Source organism: Nanorana parkeri, unplaced genomic scaffold (assembly GCF_000935625.1).
Source record: "Nanorana parkeri isolate BGI_ZX_2015 unplaced genomic scaffold, ASM93562v1 scaffold1602, whole genome shotgun sequence".
Lineage (NCBI taxonomy): Eukaryota > Metazoa > Chordata > Amphibia > Anura > Dicroglossidae > Nanorana > Nanorana parkeri.
In genome coordinates, this window is record NW_017307870.1 from 314,789 (window position 1) to 330,997 (window position 16,209).

General features: G+C 44.9%; 1 protein-coding gene across 1 annotated transcript in view; it reads right to left on the minus strand.

The window, feature by feature from the left end:
• Nucleotides 1-16,209, minus strand: part of PRSS48 (protease, serine 48) — a 36,850-nt gene that overhangs the window by 9,000 nt on the left and 11,641 nt on the right. Inside the window, exons 3-9 of the mRNA XM_018570821.1 lie at nucleotides 15,098-15,308; nucleotides 11,838-12,109; nucleotides 6,009-6,178; nucleotides 4,972-5,185; nucleotides 4,342-4,471; nucleotides 891-1,001; nucleotides 94-146 (exon numbers count right to left, since the gene is read on the minus strand). Coding sequence (XP_018426323.1) covers nucleotides 94-146; nucleotides 891-1,001; nucleotides 4,342-4,471; nucleotides 4,972-5,185; nucleotides 6,009-6,178; nucleotides 11,838-12,109; nucleotides 15,098-15,308 — 1,161 coding nt within the window. The remainder of the gene's footprint in view (nucleotides 1-93; nucleotides 147-890; nucleotides 1,002-4,341; nucleotides 4,472-4,971; nucleotides 5,186-6,008; nucleotides 6,179-11,837; nucleotides 12,110-15,097; nucleotides 15,309-16,209) is intronic.

Here is a 16,209-nt window from a genome sequence, read left to right on the forward strand (position 1 = left end):
GGCACCGTTTTTTTTAGCCCCCCCCAGGGGGGGGGGGGGGGTTGACAAGGTGACAGCACAGGATTATCCACAGCAAACACCAGATTCCCAAACCGGCTTGCACCATGATTGCATCCCAATTGCAGACATAGATCTCTATGAGTAAGCTGGAAAGGTGAAACGCAGAAAAGCTTGAGCATACATCGGGAGGAACTTTACAGTATGTATTTGCTCCATGAAGACTTTTACTTTCTGTGAAGACCCTTGGAGTGCCGCTATTTCTGGATTTAGCACAGGAGCATAAATGGAAGAGTGTTGTCACGGAAGTGCTTGAACAAGGACCTATATGGCAGGATCACCAGGGGTTTTGTTATTGGAAGCTACAGATCTAACAAGATTAAAATATTGGAGAATGAAGACTGATTAGTTAGCGCACTCCTAGGGGGGGCGGAGTGTCGTGGCCATTGTGTGGCTCCTTGTGTTATTAGACCGGGGTGTCTAACTGTGTGATACTGAATGGAAAGAAAGGAAGGGAAGGAGCGCAACTAACTATTGCAGACTTTGTGGAGGGGGGTTGACCAGGGAATAACAGTGAATCGAGGTAAAAGTGGAATCGAGGAATTAAAAATGGGTACTCAAGTGTGATGAGATGGATGGCCACACAGGTGATGATCTCCTGGTGATGTTGTGAGGTCTGGTCAGGGTGACAGGTGGGTGTTCAGTGGCCAGAAGTGGATCCTTGCGGAAGGGGAAGGGATCTCCTGGTGATGTTGTGAGGTCTGGTCAGGGTGACAGGTGGGTGTTCAGTAGGCAGAAGTGGATCCTTGGGGAGGGGCGTGGAGGAAAGAAAAAAATACAAGGTGGTCACAATCCGTGCAAACATATGAAAGAGAAGTACATTCTTAACTCACCAGTGGGTTTGGTGTGCGGCGATATCAATGACGAAGAACAGGTGGCGAATGGAAGACGTTTTTTCTTCGGGGGTAGTTTCAATCTTGATTGTGGTTGGCGGCCTTTTGATCCTGGTGGATTTAGGACAGGTACTCTTGGGATGTCCACAAACTTAACCTTAAGGTGCCCATACACCTTACAATTATCTGCAGATTTTCTGTGGTCAGACGGAAAAAGAGCAACAGATTGGCCCAGGTGGAGATTACTCCATCCACACAGCTTAGCGTAGATGGAGGAATCTGTTGCACCTTTTCCATCTGACCACAGAAAATCTGCAGATAATTGTAAGGTGTATGGCCGGCTTTATAGTACACATTCAGGTATTTTATCTTTTTTTTTTTTTTTTACCAATGTTATCGCCACATACAGCATAAGGAAGATAACTTAGACCCTTTATGTTAAAATAATTAAGTCAGATTTATGTAACTGTAACACACGTTAACAAATTCAATGTGAACTAGGCTATTTTTCAATGTCGTAGTAATATGAAAAAGATCAGCTCGGCCCTGTTCCTGTACTTCCTCCTTAGGTACGCATCCTGCTCCTTGTACCTAGGGACCACGTGATCTAGCCTGTCTAGGCTTTAGGTCACATAATAAAATTGTGTTTATTCAACACACGGAAGTATTTACTTATAAAGTGATTGGGTAAAGCTGGGTAAACTTGAACTCTGTTAAAGGAGAACCAGGAGGTTGGTGAAAATCACTCAGCCTCATAGTTTGAGCCGACGTGTGACAATGAAACTGTCACACGTCGGCTCAGTAGATCTTGAAGTGAGCGGGCACATACCGTCGCTCGCTCACCTCTCGATCATCTCCCTGCAGAGAGCGGTGACTGTCACTCACGACTCCCTGCAGGTATCCCCCCCCTCTCCCCGCTCCGATCCTCCAGTGCTGACTAGCGGAACAAACAGGGGAGGGAATGAACGGGGAGGGTTACAGCTGGCTCTGCCTCTAGATAGGCAGGGGCAGCTGTCACTCACGCAGCTGGGCGGAACCAGACAGAATTGTCGGGATCCGTCCCGGCTGTGGCGGTCTCAGTATATAGAGAGCTGTAGCTCGCGGTATACTGAGCCTAGGGTGACGGGAGGACGCTAGTTTGTATCCTCCCGTTACCATTAGGAGAACCATGGGGAAAAGCCCTGACCCCTTAGTTCTCCTTTAAACAATTCACATGAAGTGTAATTATAGAATCAATTCAAAGATATTGGGGCAGCCATATAAATGATGTGCATACTGCTTAGTAGTGCGGCACGGTGATTGGGCGGCATGTCTCCTAATAAGTAGGTGCAGATCTACAAGTCAGATCAGAGCTCTATTTATTTCCTGAATACACTCCTATCCTGAGGTGGTTTCGCTGGTGACTAATTTTTTTTTTATCTCGGCAGTTGCTCGGGGCAGCTAAAAATTTCCCAACGTCATTTACAGTATATTAGAATGTGAAGATTCCAGTCTGTGTATGAAATATGAAACTAAGTGAGGAATTTAAAGAAGCATCATTATTATAATACAGGATTTATAGAGCGCCAACAGTGTGCGCAGCGCTTTACAATATAAAGAAGACATTACAATCACAATACAATTCAAGACAAGATGGTAAGGAGGGCCCTGCCAGTGAGGGCTTACAATCTGAAAGTGGAGGGGGAAATGATACATGAGGAGGGAGCTGTGTGTGGGGATGAATTGTTTGAGAATGTGATGGTTCAGTGGTTAGGTTGTGGTGGGATAGGCTTCCCTGAAGAGATCAGTCTTTAGGGAACGCCTAAAGGCAGTCAAGGTGGGAGACAGACGGACAGGTTGTGGTAAAGAGTTCCACAGAATGGGTGAGACTCTAGAGAAGTCCTGGAGACGAGCATGGGAGGAGTGGACAAGCAGGAGGTCTTGGGAGGAGCGGCGTGGACGGTTAGGGTGATACTTTGAGACAAGGTTGGAGATATAGCCGGGGGCAGAGTTGTGGATGGCTTTGTAAGTGATTGTTAATATTTTGAATTCTATCCTCTGGGCGAGCATTCCTTTCAGGTTACCATACTGTGTCCTTAATTATAATCCATTATAGTTTTCCATCAAAATGAACCTAGCATCAACTATATTGTTTTACTACATATGCCATTGTAACACTTCCCGGTATTTATACAATCTCACAGAGATCACAGTATTCCCCGTGACAATGCCCTCCATCTGCCTTTTTGTCAAGAAGAGTGGCACCATCTTTGTTCGGGCATTATTCAGGGTCACCATCGACTTCCTACACAACAGTTCTTGCTTATATGGAACACCATCCCATTTCTGTGAGCACAGCTTGCCATTAGAAATCATATTCAATAATATTTCACTACAGCCTGGAGCAGGGGTAGCCAAACTCCAGCCCTGCAGCTGTGGTGGAACTACAAATCCCATGAGGCTTTGCAAGATTCTCACAGACATGACTCCCAGAGAGAGATGCATCATGGGATTTGTAGTTTCACCACAGATGGAGGGCCGGAGTTTGGCTACCCCTGGTCTGGAGCAGCAAAATTGGGAAATCATAGAGGAGCATCCTATATTTTTCCTTTTTTAATCTGATCTACTCCGTGAATTGGAGCACTTTGTACTGTCCTGGTGTACGTACATCAAATTTAAAAAAAATAAAAATAAGAGAATTACACCAAAAAGTTGTATTTAATCACAGGACAGTAAATAAGACATTAAAACAAGATAAATCAAATGCTCTTAGACCTCAGGGTGCACAATTCCACACACAACATATATCCACAAAAAGCACATCATGTAAAATATTTCACCATGAAAAAGGAAAATAGAATTTGCTGAGTCTTCATGAAGCTCCTGGAAGGCACATATCGACGAACCCTTGTAGACTATAGAGGGCCCACAATCCCCTGGAGAACATAGAAGACCACTGAACCCTTGTAGAACATCCTAGAGGACCTCTGAACCCTTGTAGATCATAGAGAACCTTTGAACCCCTGGAAAGCATAGAGGACCTCCAAACCCCTGGAGAACATAGAGGACCTCCAAACCCTTGTAGAACATAGAGGAGCTCCGAGTCTCTACAACGTTTACATCATCTGAAAGTTTACATACTGCTCAATCTCCTTAAATTTTTACATTTTTAAATATTATTCGCATTTGGTTTTGGTTGTCAATCTTTGGGCCACTTTAATGGTTTTCTTTGACTGTTCCATTCTAAAAGGTGACAATATAACTCATTCTTGAGTCTTAGAACTGTAGTATGCTATGGACTGGATTCTTGCTTCCCGGAAGAGTCATTAAAATTCAGGTAGTCCCAGACCCCGGAGGTCTTCATCCATAGACATCATTGGCTTTAATAAATTACTAATGTCTTGGTTACAGCCTACGAGGTAATGTGAAGATATTTCAGTCATTAGCAGCCTTCATCTAGAAGTTTACATACTTCATATTCTTAATCTTTAAGTACTCTTTACACATGATATTGGTTGTCAATCTCTGGCCCGGTTTCATGGCTTTCTTTGAACGCCCCATTCTATCGTGGGCAAAGTCATTCTGATGCTTCAGTGCCAGGACTGCAGCATTTTACAGATTAGGTTCTCATTTATAGAAGTTCCATCAAGTTTCAGGTAGTCCCAGATTTTGGAGGTCTTCATCCATAGACATCATTGGTTTTAATAAATTACGAATCCCTCAATTACAGTCGCCGAGGGAATTTGGAGACCATTCAGTCATTAGCAACCATCATCTCAAAGTTGACATACTGCATATACTTAATTTAATTTGAACTCTTTATATAGGATATTGGTTGTCAATGTCTGGCCCAGCTTCATGACCTTCCTTGAATGCCCCAGAACCCCAGCATTCTACAGATTAGGTTCTCATTTACAGAAGAGTCATCAAGTTTCAGGTAGTCCCAGACCTTGGAGGTCTTTATCTATATTCATCATTGGCTTTAATAAATAAATCATTAGCTCAGTTACAGGTTCAGAGGTATTTTGAAGACCATTCAGTCTTTAGCAGCTCAAAACAGGAACCTTGTAAAGTGTCACATCCTGGCAGCGGCCAAGTCAACTGTGCAGAATCATAGAGACCACTAGGAGCAGCACTGAGGCGGAGAGGCCGGGGGAAGCGGAGTTCTTGTAAAAGTTGATCCAGGACTCATAGGTGGAAACCAAAGTGTACACTCCAGGCCTGTTTTCAAGGGCGCAGTCATCTCCCCAACTCACAATGCCAACCTGATACCATAACCCATTGGCTTGACACACGAGGGGTCCTCCCGAGTCTCCCTGAAAACCAAAAACAAAAAAAAGGAGTTTATTACGGAGTCATAGAAAAACATTAAAGGGTAGGCCAAGCAAAAAACATTTTATTTTAGTTTTGGATGAAAGGGAAATATTAGAGCCTCCTGAAAATGTATTTCTAGGACTCAGTTAGATAGATTTCCCCTCACTTCCTGTTTTGAACATAAATGTTTAAGCAGAGAGGAAGTGAGGGAAAAACTGCAACAGGGACACAGACAAAAATACAAGTTGTATTGTTTCCATTCCTGGACTGAAATTGCTGACTGGCACCCACCCATCAAGGCATTTTGATATTTGTATAGTTCTTCCCAAGACCCTGACCAGTGTTTGTATCAGGGCTGGGGGCTCTTGAGAGACATACTAAGGCAGGGTGTTGTGATGTTGGCAGGAAGCGATCTTAATTGGAGTGTGGAAGTGTTGGAACACTTCCCAGTTTTCCTCCCTCTGTGTCCTGCTAGGGCAGATTACCTCTCTGGGTGTCCTGGTGACCACTTGTATTGATGTTGGGACATCCAAAATGTTACAGATGTCACCAGAACAGGACAAGAAGAGAAATCTTTAACTTCCTGTTGCATCTCCAGGACATGAAACTCCGAAAAATCTCCAAAATAGCACACAAAATGGAAAAAAAGGGTTTTAGCCATTCCCCACTCTATCCAAAATCAAACCACCAATCCTTTTTATAGATGACGGCACCATGTTACTCTCACAGCTCATTCAGTCCAGCAGAAAACATAGGACAAATGTTGACGCACACAAACAACCTTCATGTAATCATTTTTTTAAGGCGGGTAGGTATTGCACTCACCAGGCAGGCGTCTTTCTGCCCGCTCGTGTACCCGGCGCAGATCTGGTCATATTGGATGACGGTCTGAGAGGCAGCGTACGCAGAGTTGATATGGTACATCTTATCACATGACTCTCTACTGATCAGCGGCACCATGACTTGCTGGAGGTTCTTGGGATAGGCCAGGCTTTCTAGAGAGGAGGGAGACACCATGATAAGTGGAGAAAAAATAAGGATGCCTTCAAACCTTGACAACCAATATCTGTGTACTTTCTGCTACAGTGTTCAAAAACATTGCACAAGTAATAAATAAAAACCAGCATCCATCTACTAAAAACATTGAGCTGTAATAGGATTATAGAGAAATTAGTCCTGTTAAGATTTCTTCTTAGATATACTTGTAACTATCAACCTGAAAATAATAATAATATTAATAATAATTGTATAACCTTATAAAGGCTTTAATGGCCTTGTTTCTAAGCATAGTCCCTAATTACATATGTACATGAGGGCCGAGGCTGTCCATTGAAAACACTCTCTGCCCCTTCGATGATGTGAAATACACACAATGTGTATGACAGCCAGACACCATGGGATCTTTAGCTTTTCTCAGAGTTGGTGGTTCTCAGAGAGAGTTAATGGGCATGAGGAGTGTTGTACGTTGGGGTATTTGTACGATATGATGTACTGTGTGTCTGCCTGTGCAAAAGGAGGACTTTTATAGAGGGGAGTTTTGGAGATGAAGAGGGGTTATGGAGATGTGGAGGGGGTTGTGGAGATGTGAATGGGTTAATATGGATCTACAAACACAGAGGATACCAGTTTGATAATAGCTTGACCTGTGCAAAAGGAAGTGTTATAGAGTGGGGTTATGGAGATGAGAAGAACTTAAAGAGAAGAGGATGGGCTATGGAAGATTAATGGAGATGGTGAGAATCTATAGAGACGAGTATGGGTCATGGAGATGAGGAGAACCTATAAAGATGAGTATGGGTCATAAAGATGTGGAGGGGTTATAGCGATGAGGGGGGGTTAAGGAGCTGTGGACGAGTTATGTAGAGGAGAAGAACCTATAGAGATGAGTATGGGTCATGTAATTGTGGAGGGATTATGGAGACGAGGAAGGGTTATAGAGAGGAGGAGGAACTAGGGAGATGTGGAGGAGTTCTGGAGGTTAGGAGAACCTATAGAGACGAGTATGGGTCATGGAGATGAGGAGGGGTTATGGAGAACGTACAGAGATGTGGAGGGGCTATGATGATCTTGAGGGGTTATAGAGATGGAGGGTTTATGGAGAGGAGTAGAACCTATAGAGATGTGGAGGGGGTTATGGAGGTTAGGAGAACCTATTGAGATGAGTATGGGTCATGGAGATGAGGAGGGGTTATGGAGAACATACAGAGACGTGGAGGGGCTATGATGATCTTGAGGTGTTATAGAGATGGAGGGGTTATGGAGATGAGGAGAACCTATAGGAGATGTGGAGTGATTATGGAGGGGTTATGGTGATCTTGAGGGGTTATAGAGATGGAGGGGTTATGGAGATGAAGAGAACCGACAGAGATGTGGAGGGGTAAATTTGGATCTACAAGCACAGGACACCAATTTGGTAATAGTTTGAGCTTGGCCTGTGCATAAGGAGGGGTTATGGAAATGAAGAGCGGTTATGTAGATAAGGAGACGTTATGGAGATATGGAAGGGTTATTGAGATGAAGGCAGCTTATAGAAAGGAGGATAAGGTATGGCGATTTGGTGGTGTTATGTAGATTAAGAGAATTTATAGACAAGAGGAGGGGTTATGGATATGTGGACAGATTAATATGGATCCAAAAGCACAGACAGGCAGCTTGACCAGCAGTTACCCACAAAAGAAATTACTTAATAATCATGGAGTGACAGACTGCAGTGGGATAGGAGGATTGTAAATAATATAATAAGACTTGAATGATAGCCTTAAATAATTAGTGCACTCCATCTAGTGGCCATAATATGGTATTACAATGACATTTGAAAATAACATTTGTTTTTCGCATTCATTCGAACAGAACAAACATTCAAACTGTTTAAGCAGAACCCTAGGTGTTCCCAGACCTCCATGCTACTTGTGGTGCTTGTACAGTCGCTTGGCGTGGTATGCTTGAACTCTGCCTCAAAGATCAACATAATTCCTAACCAAGAAAGCCCTGCCTCTGCTATGTATCACTATGCTTAATTCTCCAAAGCTGATCTTCCATCTAAGACACAGATCAATGCAGCAGCTCTTTATTCATCAACACATCCTTACGTATATTTTTTATTTATCATGTCTGCCGTTTCTCCTTTTACTGTCCAATCACAGGCTGGGGGAGGGACAAGTGTTACTGAACTGGAGCACAGAAAAATTAGGTCTCCTGCGCCAGCAAGACAGGTCTGTGCTATGTGGCAGAACTGTGTAACTCTCAGGATTAGAAGGGCAGGAATACAAAACAATTGGCCTAGTCTTCAGCTTTTCACTGGAGTCTACCAATAAAACAAAAACACACATCACTGCAAATCACTCCAAGCAATGAAGTATGTGACAGATATTTCAGCATCTTGGCACTGAAATGCGCAATTCATCACTGGGATCAAAGACTCAGCACCAGTGCCAAAGCACACGCCAAAGTACAAGAGTAAGTACAAGAGGTTTGTGCAGGCTGGCTCAGTTACTGAGTGGCACCGCGCCCGCAACACTTCCCCCTGGAGAGGCGCCAACTGCATGATTAACAGCACCCATTACCACCAATGGTGAAGTCACGGAGGGTTTTACTCAAAACATTAGGAGACTTTGGCTACAAGGCTTATCAGGGGATTAGGATAAAGTGAAATTGGATTAAGGTGATTAGAGTAAATGGATCGGGGAAATATTTAAAAAGGATCTTAATTAAATACAGTAGATGAAGCAGTAAGTATGCGGTTATGTGCCGTCAGGGCGTTGACAGATGTTTGATTTCTAGACTTAAAAGGAGAACTATGAGGCGAGTGAAAATCAGTCGGCCTCATAGTTCTAGCCGAACTGTGAGAATGAAACTGTCACAGGTCGGCTCAATAGATCGGGAAGTGAGCGAACACATACTGACGCACGCTCACTTCTCGATCCTGCCCCTGCAGAGAGCCGTGACTGTCACTCACGGCCCCCCGCAGGGATTCCCTCCCTGCTCCGATCCTCCAGCGCTGACTGGCGGAACGGACGGGGGAGGGGGCGGGTACAGCTGGCTCTGCCTCTAGATAGGCAGAGCCAACTGTCAATCCCGCAGCTGGGCGGATCTCGACAGTATTGTCGGGATCCGTCCTGGCTGCGGCATCTCAGTATACCGCAAAAGGTAGCTTGCGATATACTGAGCTTTGGGTGATGGGAGGATGTTAGTTTGTGTCCTCCCGTTACCCTGAGGAGAACTATGGGGAAAAGCCCTGACCCCATAGTTCTCCTTTAAGTTCAACAACTGCGAAAGAGAATCCCGGGCTCTCTCCAGTTCAGATCAACAGAAAACATACCAAAATGTACGGTTACTGCAGGAGCATTTACAGCACCTATGACACTGTTTCCAGAAAGCGAATAGCAAGGGATATATCATGTAATCTATGTGATAAGATATTGACAGAGGTGGGGGAGATAAGGAGACAATGTACTCATGTTTGTGCACGCATTGGCATCACAAAAGTGTTTTTAAAGATATGTATATAAATAAAATTTGGAAATAATTTTTTTAACTGGCTGTGATTTATATTGGCAATTCAAAAAGCCCATTTTATTCAATAGTTCCAATCCGTATGATTGCCGGTCATTGCCATTGTCAAAAGATATCCTCTGACAAACAGGGATAGGAAGGGTATAATATCCAAAGAATAACACCAGCATCAAGACCCCCAGCAGCATCAAGACCAACAACAAGACCACCACCAGCATCAAGACCACCACCAGCATCAAGAACACCACCAGCATCAAGAACACCACCAGCATCAAGAACACCACCAGCATCAAGAACACCACCAGCATCAAGAACACCACAAACATCAAGACTACCACCAGCATCAAGACCACCAGAAACATCAAGACCACCACCACCAACAAGACCAACATCGGCATCAAACATAGGGCTATCAACAGCAAATGCTAAGAATGGCTGACACACTTCATCGCTATTGTTGCGGTCCCCAGCCTTCATAAGATGTGTCCCCTTAGTGGAAAACATAGGTATCTCCATCAAGGCACTATTGGGTCGTGTGGTGGAAACTGCTATTAGTGCTGAACTGGAAGTGCTATTGCAGCTTACCACATTATAGCTGCTAAGATTGGCTATCAGCTTGGTATTATCTCCTTTAAAATTTATATTTGGGTATAAAAGAGATAATTGTTTAAGCCAGTTCGAGTTGTGAAAGAAAACGTATATATGAAATCTTACTTTTCATAATTGGCAATCTTGTCTTTCTCTTTTGACTCCTTTTCTAAAGAAGTGAAACTGTAGACAAGTACCACTTCCAGTTACAACTAACCGGCCTCCTCTGAAGGTCATTTGTAGACAAGGTCTAGGTGCATGCACAGTCAGAATTATGAGCATTACAAAGCATATCATGTAGTGTGCTAGTTAATAAACTTTAGTAATTTATAATCCTGAGACCGAATGGGTGTCAGTTTGGATTCAGTCATAGGATAAGAAGTCACCAGCACTCCAATGTTCACTCTACCAATCTGCTTGGAAGAATAGGTCACCAGCACTCCAAGTATTTAAAATGAATAAGTCCTTTTTATTGGACAATAGTAACTCTACCAATCTGTCTTTATTGACGTTGGAAGGTCATGTCATCGCAATGAAATGCAACGTGTCCGAACTGAATAGGTTCCGTCATCAGGCAAACAGATGAAGGAACCCAATAGCTTCCGACACATTGCTTTTCATTGTGATGATACGACCTTGCATTATACAACATTGCTAGAGCGAACATTGCAGGGCTGGTGACTTCTCCTATGATTGTTTATGTGTGGCACCATCCACAGTCACTGCAGGGCCCACCTGAGGATCACGGGTCTGCATCACTCAGGAGTGCAATGGGACTTCTATGCATCAGTTTGAATTCCTCTCATCATCATGATAAACGAAAAGGGAAATATCTTATACAACAAGGAACCTGTCAAAGACAACGTGCTATCCATTGTCCCTCATGGACTGAGGGTTGGGGTGGGACCACATATGAAATAGTGATTTGGGACTGTGTTCTATGACTTATCTGATGTTGCACATACATTTCTTCCTATTGTTCTCCTGTGGACGTGGCCTTTTGGTCTGAGAAACATGTAGAATGACTGACTGTCTCTCCATTAACACCCATCGGATGATTGATATTCATAACAATATAGCTGCAATATATTATGTAATCTGTGTGACAATAGGATTTTCACAGGGCGGGGGTAATAAGAAGACAATGTATTCATGATTGGGCAGATATTGAGATCATCAGAGTGTTTTTGTATAAATGTATTTACATTCAAACAATTTTTAACTGTTCTCATTTGGTAGTGACTTAGATTGGTTCCTCCAAAGTCCCATTTGATTCTATAGTTCCAATTCTTACAATCGCAGGCCATTGCTGCACCCACCAGGAATGGACCTTGATTGTATGGAGGACTGCAATAATAACAATGACGGGTGATAGAGTGCTTCAGTTTCTGAGCAGAGATGGGAAGTAACCTCTGCTTGGATGGGGCCAGCTAAGGAGCCATGCCGTATTCAGCACAGAGTGGGGGCACATGATTAGACTCTGATAAAGGGTCTGATCACAGACTTGAAGACTCTGTCTACCAGAAAAGGGAATTATCATCTGAGCGCTTTTACCTCCATAGTTTGTTTGTCCCCAGCCGGTTACCCAACATCTTGTTCCGGTAGCGAAGAACATGGATGCCGACGGAATACAGATGGGTTGAACGAACTGGGTGAATGTGACGGGAGCGGCCAACCTCAGCAAAGAGATGTCTCCACTGCGTCCGACCTGGCTGAACTGCGAATTAACGACAAGCCTGTTCACTCTGACAATCTGTTCGTTGGCGTTGGAGATGTCCAGTTTGTAGGCTCCCAGGTGTACAGTGTAATCAGAGGGCAGCGATGAACTGAAATGCAAACAAATATTGTTCATGTTATACGGTAACATCTGGAGACTGGAGACATGCTGGCTGCATCAAAATGTTTAGTCAAAGTCTAAGAATAATAATTGTGAAGGGAGCCCCTGGAGCCACTTTCAGACACGTATAAACACAACCTGCTATGGCGCCTCCTAGTGTTCATTGCAGTGTATTATAAATATATTGACATTCTTTGGAAAGAGTCGGGCCGTCTCTCCTCACCCTCTCTCCCCTGGCCGTCTCTCCTCACCCTCTCTCCCCTGGCCGTCTCTCCTCACCCTCTCTCCCCTGGCCGTCCTTCCTCACCCTCTCTCCCCTGGCCGTCCTTCCTCACCCTCTCTCCCCTGGCCATCTCTCCTCACCCTCTCTCCTGGCAATCTCTCCTCGCTCTCTCATCCCCCTGGCCATCTCTCCTCGCTCCCTCATCCCCCTGGCCATCTCTCCTCGCTCCCTCATCCACCTGGCCATCTCATCTTGCTCTCTCATCCCCCTGGCAATCTCTCCTCGCTCTCTCATCCCCCTGGCCATCTCTCCTCGCTCCCTCATCCCCCTGGCCATCTCTCCTCGCTCTCTCATCCCCCTGGCCATCTCTCCTCGCTCTCTCATCCCCCTGGCCATCTCATATCGCTCTCTCATCGCCCTGGCCATCTCATATCGCTCTCTCATCCCCCTGGCCGCCTCTCCTCGCTCTCTCATCCCCCTGGCCGTCTCTCCTCTCTCATCCCCCTGGCTGTCTCTCCTCGCTCTCCCATCCCCCTGGCTGTCCCACCTCGCTCTCTCCCCTGGCCGTCTCTCCTCTCTCATCCCCCTGGCTGTCTCTCCTCGCTCTCTCATCCCCCTGGCTGTCTCTCCTCGCTCTCTCATCCCCCTGGCTGTCTCTCCTCGCTCTCTCATCCCCCTGGCTGTCTCTCCTCGCTCTCTCATCCCCCTGGCTGTCTCTCCTCGCTCTCTCATCCCCCTGGCTGTCTCTCCTCGCTCTCTCATCCCCCTGGCTGTCTCTCCTCGCTCTCTCATCCCCCTGGCTGTCTCTCCTCGCTCTCTCATCCCCCTGGCTGTCTCTCCTCGCTCTCCCATCCCCCTGGCTGTCCCACCTCGCTCTCTCCCCTGGCCTTCTCTCCACGCTCTCCCCCCTGGCCGTCACGCCTCGCTCTCCCCCCTGGCCATCACGCCTCGCTCTCTTCCCTGGCCCTCTCGTCTCGCTCTCCCCTTGGCAGTCTCGTCTCGCTCTCCCCCCTTGCCGCCTTTCCTCACTCTCTCTCCTGGCTGTCCCTCCTCACTCATCCTCCTGGCTGTCTCTCCTGGCCATCATGCTTGATCAACATTTGATTATACTAAACTCAGTGGTTTTTCTTGTGAAACAAAGCAAAGTCTTAGTCAAGCTGTACTGTATTGCCCAACAAGTGCTGCCATGAATAAAATGATTGTCAAAGAACAATGTAACTGATAAGAGTGCAGCAGAGGCAGAAAGCACAGGACATTATCAGCTCACTAGATTTCTGGAAGGATAACTTAACAAACAGATACAATTAAAACACTTATAAATGGTATATTTAGGACATCATAAGGAAGTAAATTACAGAATCTCATTGTTGGGGTTTGCATATACTTTAAGGGAAAATCTCATGAGAGAGAAAAAAAAGAGAGAAGACAGCGACCTTTGAACCGAACAACTTTGAAAGGAGAATTTACCCCCATCTCCGATCTGCTATTGAATAGCATTGCTGTGACCGTGATTATCTTCAATTCCCCTCCGTCCGATATATTCCTATGAAGATTTCTAGCAGGGCGTGGGGCTTCAGCATGGTAAAATTATTCTGGTGTCACTTGTTGGAAATACACCAGCATATACTGTAAGTATGTCTTTTGAGCACTAGATGGCGCTGTGGTGCAACGTTGGTCTCTGTGCGTGTGCATACTTATCTATGATCTCTAGGTTTCCTGCATCATGCTGTATATATACATGTAATGTCCTTATGAGCAAGTAAAACTTAATTCAGCATTCCTCAAGATCTCAGTGTTTCATCTAAACACATAGCCAACAGGTTTTGGGCCCAGACACTGAACAGAATACTGCAAGTAAAAATGAGCCGCATCCAAGCTGCTGAAAGATGGTGAGCAGTTCAGATATGAAGTTTGCAATTGCAGAGCTCAACAATAGCAACTACCAGCTATGGAAGTTCAATGCTGCTAAGCAAAGACGACTTGTGGCAAGTACTGAGTACAGACAGACCCAGGGATGGGCCCGCGGAGGAATGTGACAAGAAGAACAGGCAAGCAAAAGCAATTATAAGTCTGCTGGTGGAAGATGGCCAGCTCATCCACATTAGAAAAGAGAATACAGCTAAAGGTATGTGGACTGCATTACAGAAACTGGATGAGTGTTCAAACCTAAACATGAAAGTATATTTGCTATGCAAGCTATGTAAGAGGAGGCTAGGAAAAGGCCAGGAAATGTGTGAGTATGTGAATGCTATGCTGGAAATCATAGAGCAGCTACATGCAATTGGAGAGGAGATTAAAGATAGCCATTTGGTGGCATTACTGCTATGCAGCCTTCCAGAGTCATACAGTGCTTTTATTAACACTCTAGAAACCAGACCTGAGCAGGAACTAACACTAAAATATGCCAAAAGGACAATTATAGACATTATACAGAGAGGCTTATCAGAAGATAACCGTACTGCCCTGCCAGATGCTCATGACATGCAAATGATGTATGGAAGCAAAGGCCACACATACCCCACTTCCACAGGCCACCCAAAGAAACAACACCCACCCCATTGGGCCCATACACAGTGACATGAGCGGATCAATGAAAACTCCCACATTAGGCGGGAACAGAAATCTACTGACTTCCATTGATTATTCCAGGAACATAGCAAACTTGTTTAGGAAAGTTTTAGCACCTTTTAAGTCATAACTATAGTCCACATCCCCCACTGCCCCAAGCTGTGTCAGAGAAGAGCAAAGACTCACAATTGAAGGCAATGAGCAGCAGACATCACCCACTGATTGGAGATGAGGGATCCTCCACAGATAGCACGTCCATTATACCGCAGGCTGACCTGCCACGGCCACGCCCCCTGCGCAGCATCTGACCCCCCTACTATGCGACTGAACACCGTCGGAGATCCGCAAACCTGGGAGTTTGGTACAGTGTCATCAGAGAGGATGGAAAACGGCAAAACTGTAAATATAAATAAAACAAATCAATACACACATTCATATAGCTCTGACATGTACCACAGTGCTGTACAGAGAACACTATTCTAATGCCCCCCCACAGTCACACATCATTGTCTTTACACATATCACTGATTCATACATTCGCATGTTTAAAAAAAATGACATATTCTTCACTGATTAATACTTGTCTAAGGAAGCAATGCAAAATATAAAATTGTAATAAAAAGATACAATGTTTTGTTGTTGACTGAAATGGATCTGTAGATTGCAGGTCGGGTGAATGTCCCTTTCACCAGATACATATCAAACCTCATCTACAAATATGGGTGTGGAATCTGAATGTGTGAGCTGCAGCTACATTCACATTTTTTTTCACCAGTGATACAGATTACTTTCTCTTTGGTAAACAGGATAATAACATATATTTATATAGCTGCGTGTCCCTCCCTCCTGGTGAGTAATGCGTGCCTAATGTATATGGAAACGTCCAGCGTGTCTGTTCATGTACATCTCCCTCAACAGACTCGCTGAGCTCACAGATGCTTCATTCAAAAAGTTCACTGTGAAATGCTAAACTCCGCAGTTAAAATCGTAAAAATCCATTCAAGTCCCCGAAACTCTGAATGTATCTTATTTGTGTGTCACTCGGCTTTAGATCCTCCAATCATCTCTGAATTGGCGCTGACACTGTCCTTCCTTCTGGAGGGGAGCTACGTCTGTTCCCCATGGTCCCTGTGTGTGTTGTAAAGTAGTCACCGCTCCAAGCTCGCTCCCGGGATGGACTACAATCTCAATACAAATTAATAAACTAAACATGAGATTGTAGTCCGTCCCGGGAGCGAGCTTGGCTACTTTACAACACACACAGGAACCATGGGGAACAGACGTAGCCCCCCCCCAGA